General features: G+C 44.3%; 1 protein-coding gene across 1 annotated transcript in view; it reads right to left on the bottom strand.

Annotated features, from left to right (window-relative positions):
• Window positions 1-5485, bottom strand: part of runx3 (RUNX family transcription factor 3) — a 34539-nt gene extending 29054 nt beyond the window's left edge. Inside the window, exons 1-3 of the mRNA XM_008314849.3 lie at window positions 4274-5485; window positions 3555-3711; window positions 2042-2146 (exon numbers count right to left, since the gene is read on the bottom strand). Of these exons, the coding sequence (XP_008313071.1) occupies window positions 2042-2146; window positions 3555-3711; window positions 4274-4531 (520 nt within the window). The 5' untranslated portion in view covers window positions 4532-5485. The remainder of the gene's footprint in view (window positions 1-2041; window positions 2147-3554; window positions 3712-4273) is intronic.
• Window positions 5486-7014: the final 1529 nt, after the last annotated feature.

Raw genomic sequence — 7014 nt, 5'->3', positions numbered from 1 at the left:
GCTGCTGCTGCTGCTGCTGCTGCTGCTGCTGCTGCTGCTGCTGCTGCTGCTGCTGCTGCTGCTGCTGCTGCTGCTGCTGCTGCCGTCTGTTTTTCCCTGGATTAAATCCTCCCAAATATCTGACCCCTGACCCCTGACCCCCGGCCCCCGGCATCGTAGACCGTGATAAACACCGTTCCTCTCCAAGAAAAACTAACAAACGCTGGTCTGCCGACCTCAGCATCTCCCCCACCACAGGAGACTACAGCTGTGGTCTGAAGGTGGCGCTAACAGCTTCAGCTGGAGAGCTGGAAGGCCGACCTCTGGTCACTGTTGGAGGTCGGCCCTGTCTTAAATCAATGAGCCACTTATGTGGTCGGACAGATATGACCCCTCTGACCAGGAGTGGGTGAAGAGGAGGAGGAGGAGGAGGAGGAGGAAGAGCTCCTCCAGCGTCACCACCTCCTCTCTGTGGTCTCAGGGTTCAGTCTGAGAGTGTGTGTCAACATAAGACCGTCCCGTGAACAAGTCCAGCCCTGTGGCCGTACGTGACACACGCACTGGTGACCCTCAAACCCAGGAGCGCGGCCCTGACCCTGACCCTGACCCTGACTCTGACCCTGACCCTGACCCAGTCGTCACCGACCAATAACTCTAACCTCAAACCCAAAACTGAGCTTCAGCTCCAGAATAAATCTGTGTCACGACAGAAGACCAGATTCTTAGCAACTCGTGGAAAATAAACGATAATAATAACAAAACATATATATATATATATATATTATATATATATGTGTATATATATGTATATATATATATATTTTATATATATATATGTGTGTATATATGTATATATAGTCCATAAAGAGAAACAACTAAACCACTATTTCAAAGAGCAGATCATTTTCCTGCTTCAGAAATGACATGTTTTTGTTTCTCAACCATAAAAAAAAAAAACACTTTTGTTTTTGTTCAGATCAAAACGACGTTGACGCTGAGATTCACGTGTCAGATTTTGCTCTTCATATAGAAACATAATTAAAGCTGTGGCTGCAAAACAAAAGGAGTTCAGAGTCGACTGAAGGAGGAGGAGGAAAAAAAACACGTCCTGTGGCTCAGAGGCCGAGGCAGAGAGAAGGAAACGTCAGGATTTAGGATGAAAACACCACAGACACCACAGTGGCAGAACTGGGAATTACACTTAACACAAACAGCTGTGTCTGGAGGAACTGGAGCGAAGGTCCACGACCCCTATTTTTGTTTTTGTATTTAGGACTGATCGACCGGTGCTGCGTTACTGACCAGGACTGTTTCACATTTTCAGTTCGTTGTTCTGTTTGCGCTTTATTTTGAAAAACTGTCAGCTGATCCAAACCAAATTCTCTTTAAATGAAGTAAATTATGATTTCTTTTCACTGCGGCCGCGTACAAAACAACTCATGGACCGGTACGGGTCCATGGACCTGAGGTTGAGGACCTGAAAACCCACACTGTCCCTACAGCGAAACAGGAAGTCGCACAAAAACAGTAGAAACAACAGTGATTTGACAACCGTCCAGCTGTGGGGGGCGTGGCTACGACTACGACGTCATTATTGACGTCATTATTGACTGCACAACAGCCGACTTTACACCTGTTGAAAACCTAAAAGGCCGCAACAGATGATGGCGGTCGGCCTGAAGAAGGTTGTGAGTTCGATCGCTGAGAACATCTTTACAGAGTTAAGAAGAAAATCAGGGTAAAAAAAATTGATGAAGAGTTAACCTGCTGTAAAACACCACAGTCAAACCACCCCCAAATAAAAAAAAATTTCAATTTTTTTTTGCAGAATAATTTGCTTAAAAAAATTCTCTGAGGAAAATGATTCTTGTTTCGAGGCTCGTGTCTCATGAATTTGTCTTTTTCCACATCAATATCACCTCAGTGAAACCTCCGTGTTTTTTTAAAAACAAACTCTCAGTTTTTCTGCAGTGCATTTCAACCACAACAACAACAAATCAAATCAAATCAAATAAATAAACAGCATGTGTGCGTGTGTTTGCGTGCGCGTGCGTGAACTCACTGCGTGGTTCCCGCGGTCCGTCCACGGTGACTTTGATGGCCCGGTGGTACGTGGCCACCTGCGGAGGTCCGGTGAAGACGGTGATGGTCAGAGTGAAGCTCTTTCCTGCAGCGGAGCAAACACAGTCGGTCAGAGTCTCTGCCCACGGTCTCCCTGTTCCACGGTGTCTGTCAAACAGCCCCTGTGTGTGTGTGTTTTTTTTGTTTTTTTTTTTCCCTCTTCTTTCTAACAATACATCGATTGTTTGTCACCGGCTTTTTTTATTTTTTTTTATTTTAAGAGAGGCCGGGGACCACCTCCTTTGATGGCCCGGCTGCGGATATGATTCAGATTATTGGAGAGAATGCGTTCCAGATTGCGCGAAAAAAAGGGGAAGCTTACAGCGAGAGTTTATTGTTCAACAAGACAGGATCTTGCTCCCATCAAAGTCTATGCAGAGGGAGGGGAGAAGGGGGGAGGAGGAGGGGGGGTGAGGAGAGAGGGGAGGCTGGAGGGTCGCGTCGTGCTGCGGGGCCGATGCTCGTACAACCCGGCACTGAGGAAGGCATCTCTGGTTAAAATAGAGAGAGAGAGAGAGAGAGTGCCTGGGAAAAAATAAAATAAAATAAAATAAAATAGAAGAATTGATGCGATAATCGACGATAGAAATAAACTATAATTATTTATTTAATCGGACAACAACAACAAAAAAATCCTTATTTTTCAGCCACCGGAATCGACAATAAACGGACCAATGGGAGGCCAGGAATTTTCTAGAGATAAAAATACTTCATTTTAATAAAAGTATTTTTTTAAATAGTATAGAATATTATTTTGGTTTATAAATACAGGCCTGAATTTTAATTTTAATTTTATATTGTTCTCAGTAATGGTCCTTCAGGCCTCGGCCCTACTGTTGTTGTTGTTGTTGTTGTTGTTGTTGTTGTTGTCGTCATTATTATTTAATTGATCACCGTCCTCAGTGAGAATAATTAGAAGAAGAAGAAAAAGATGATGACGTGACCAACTCTTTTCTGACACCGTATTAACGACGCCTTCTCATTGGTCAGATCCAGGAGAGCTCGGGCTGCAGCCACGCTGACACCGGGCGCCGTGACGCAGGCCAGATGTTTCGGATGACACCCGCGGACGTCAGTTGGCAAAGCGCGGGCACCCGCCGTGTCCTGCCCTAAACGGTCCCACATTGGTGCTGATTGTCCCGGTAATGAACAACAGAGGTGAGACTCTCTGTGTGACACAATCTTTTTTTTTTTTTTTTTCATTTCTTTCCGCTCCGCGCAGCAGGAAAAACAGGCGTCGCACGTGCAACACTTTGAACTTTTACCAATAATAATAATAATAATAATAATAATAACAACGATAAACGATACACGGTGTCAGGCTTCGCCCGGTTATTATGCGGCGATATAATCCTCCTATTGTTTTTAGCCGCGTCTCCAAAGATTGCCGCGGCCAACAGTTGACTCCCGTCCTCCTCCCACTCCTCACCCCCCACNNCAGTGTTTGCCCTCACCTCGACCGCTCCTGCCCACGAAGCGCAGGTCGTTGAAGCGGGCCACCTGGTTCTTCATCACAGCCGAGGCGTTCCTCAGCTCGGCCGAGTAGTTCTCGTCGTTTCCGGCCATCACGGTGACCAGAGTCCCGTCGGGGACATCACCGAGAGCCACGACCTGGGAACCGGGGAGAGGAGAGAGGGTCACACCGGGTCACCAAACCCAAAACACATCATCATCATCATCATCATCATCATCAGTTGTAATAGTGTGTTAAAAAACCCACATCCGGCTCCAGTGATTATTTATCACTAATATCGTTTCACCACAGTGTCAACAATCGTACATTTTGGCAGATTTCCCCTGAACGCACCAGGATTTTCACCTATAACGTAGTTGTTTTTTTTTTGTGTTTATTTTCTTTTTGTTTTCCAAAACAAATCACCGACGTAAAACAACAGACAGAAAAAAAATCTGTCTGTTGACAGTCACTGCTGCTCATTTTAAACTGTGTTTTAGACAATATTTACATCGTGTATTTATCGTGAATTATCGAATTTACTGAAAACAAAAACAAAAAAAAAACGTCTCAAATTAAATAATTAATATAATAATAATAAAATGACCTGCACGGCGTCACGTTAGTGTCTGTAATTAATCACGTGGTGCGTTCACGGCCCCTGCGCGACCTCCAGTGTAATACAAACGTATGGAGAATGAAACGGGAGCCGCGTCTCACCTTGAAAGCCACGGGCAGCGTCTTGTTGCACCTCCAATGGGACGGCAGCACGGAGCACAGGAAGTTCGGGCTGTCGGTGCGGACCAGCTCGCCGGCGTGGTCCGCCAGGACGTCCACCACGTTCCTGGTGTCCGGTCTTGTCCTCAGGGGCCCCGGTGTGGCCATGGCCCCGTTGCCGTCTGCGAGTTTACTGCAGGGGAAGGACGTGGAGGGCGGCGTGAACCGTCTGGTCGTGGGCGGCTCTACGGGAATATGCATCACAACAGCTTGGGTCAGTGCCACCTGACTGGGGTGTCAGAGGAGTGAGGTGCCGGCAGGACTCTTTTGGGTTTTTGGTTTTTTTTTTTTGTTTGTTATTTTTGGATAGAAAATAGTCGTGTTTCTTTTTTTTTTCTTTTTTTTTCTACTCCTGTCCTCCTTCTCCTCCTCCTCCTCCTCCTCCTCTTCCTCCTTCTTCTCCAGACGCCGACGGTGTCAGGAGTCAAGTCCAGTGCGTGCGCGTTAAAGGATGGAGGCGAGAGCGCACCGCGCGCTACAAGTTCAGGAACATCAGAGTCTGCGTGAGTGTAAAAAAAAAAACCCCAACCTAAAACACTCGAACTAAAGCTCGACTACAAGGTTCGGTTCGGTTCAGTTCGGTCTGTGTTCGAATCGTCGTCTTTATTTCTGCAGTCAGGGCAGTGACCTCCTCCTCCTCACTGGTCAGAGATAATCCAGAGGAGAGGCGCCAACGCTGACCTTTAGGTTCAAAAATGTGTAAATAAATAAAATGCTCTTAAAAATAAAAACGACGGCGAAGGAAACAAAACAAAGACGTCACTAAAACTAAAACGTCCCAAAAAGGTTTAAAATCAAGCCGAAGAACGAAGCGCGGCGTCGGGCTCCGGGTTAGAGAAGTTCGTACAACTTTGTCCTGGTCGATTTCCCCATGAAAAAAAAACAAAGAATAAATATATAAAAAAAGAACACACACACACACAAAAAACCCCCAGCAGTAATTCGGGATTTTAAAATCGAAAAAGAAGGCAGTTCGGTTCGGTTCGGTTCGGTTCTCCTGGACGTGTGTATCCTGTGTGAGGCTGGACGCAGAGCCGAGTGCCGCGGGACTCTTTCACCCCAGTCGTTTTAGTGTTTGGTGGCTGCCAGTGTGGAGATACTGTGGACCAATGAGCGCGCGGGGCTGGGCTTTGAGCTGACCAATCAGAGCCCGAGCTGCTCTACACTCTCTCTCTCTCTCTCTCTCTCTCTCTCTCTCTCACACACACACACAGACAGAAGCCGAATTACTGATCTACAAATCTGAGCTTTAAAATGATGATATATAAAAAAATATGATGAGAAATAAGTGACGTGTTCTGGTCTGAGGAAGAATTCGAAGTTTGAAGGATTTTTTTGGTTATTGATTATGATCAGGTTTAAAGTCGATCATCACTGAGGAAGAGGAACATATATATATATATTTTTATTTTATTTTATTTTATTTTAAAATGTAAAATTCACGCGTTTGCTGCCGACTTTAAAGTCGAACTCTTTAAAGTCGTCTTTGCAAAGTCCAATCTTTAAACTCTGTTTTTGTTTGTTTGTTTGTTTCCTCCTCCACCTTCTCAGGCCTGTGGTTGTAATTAAATCCTCTTTTATTTTATTTCTTTAACGCGATCACACCTGGAGGCCTCTTCCTCCTCCTCCTCCTCCTCTGCAGCTAAATGAATTTTCCATCAAGTTCAATAATGTCTTTCTGAGACAGATTTGTATCATTTTAATTGGATCGATGTGATTAAACAGCTCAATTAAAGCACACATCAAACGGCGGTGCGGCTTATTAACGAGCCGCTGCGCCAGAGGCAGAATTCATCAGGAGCCTGAGATGATGATGATGATGATGATGATGATGATGATGATGGAGGAGGAAGAAAACGTCAAATGACGTCACACCCTGCTCTGAAGCTGTGCACCGCCCTGCGCCTTTCTGACACTAGTTGGCGCATTTGTCTTTTTAATGTGTGTGGGTCGTTTCACAGCAGCAGAGTTTCTGTTCACACCGCGGGGACAGTCACTCCGGAGAGTTGTCTCCGCGGAGACAGAGACGTTTTTTCTGTCGCACAGTTTTCTCTGTTCGAGCCGCCGGAGGTCGTATTTAAAAAAAGAAAAGAAAGAAAAAGAAATGGTTTAAAAACAAAAATAAAAAAAAACAAAACAAAACAAAGGAGGTCTGTGGACTTAACATTTCCACTTCTGACCATGAATTATTTATTCACTCTTTTCTGTGTTTTACTCCTAACGTTTTAATCGATCATTTCACGTCCATCGTTGAAGAAAAAAAACGCCTCTAATTCGTTACTAAAATTATTATCACATCCTTTTTACTTATTTGTTTTGTTTTTAAATGAATTGCGACTCAGGTTGAATTTGATCAAAAATATTTCAACTAATATTTTTGATTTAAAATCATCTGTATAATATTTTAACCATAACAAGTTTATATATATATATATATATTTTTTTTAAATTTATTTTGATAAACCTTTCCACTGCAGGGCCGTCACTGATCCGAACAGGAAACGTCCACAATCACAGGGATGTTGAACAAACAAGTCGTTGTGGAATTTCGTTGAAGCGCATTTTAAAAAACGCCATCAAATCAATCGACGTTTCATCTTAATAACAGGATGAAGTGTTTTATGTCCGCTTTCTTGCGGCGGTTTTTAAGTTGTTTACTTGCGCGGGAATAAATCAAGAGCAAT

Source organism: Cynoglossus semilaevis, chromosome 1 (assembly GCF_000523025.1).
Source record: "Cynoglossus semilaevis isolate Cse_v1.0 chromosome 1, Cse_v1.0, whole genome shotgun sequence".
In the NCBI taxonomy this organism is placed as follows: Eukaryota; Metazoa; Chordata; class Actinopteri; order Pleuronectiformes; family Cynoglossidae; genus Cynoglossus; species Cynoglossus semilaevis.
Note: the sequence above shows the minus strand (reverse complement) of the source record. Positions and strands in the feature narration are given on the sequence as shown.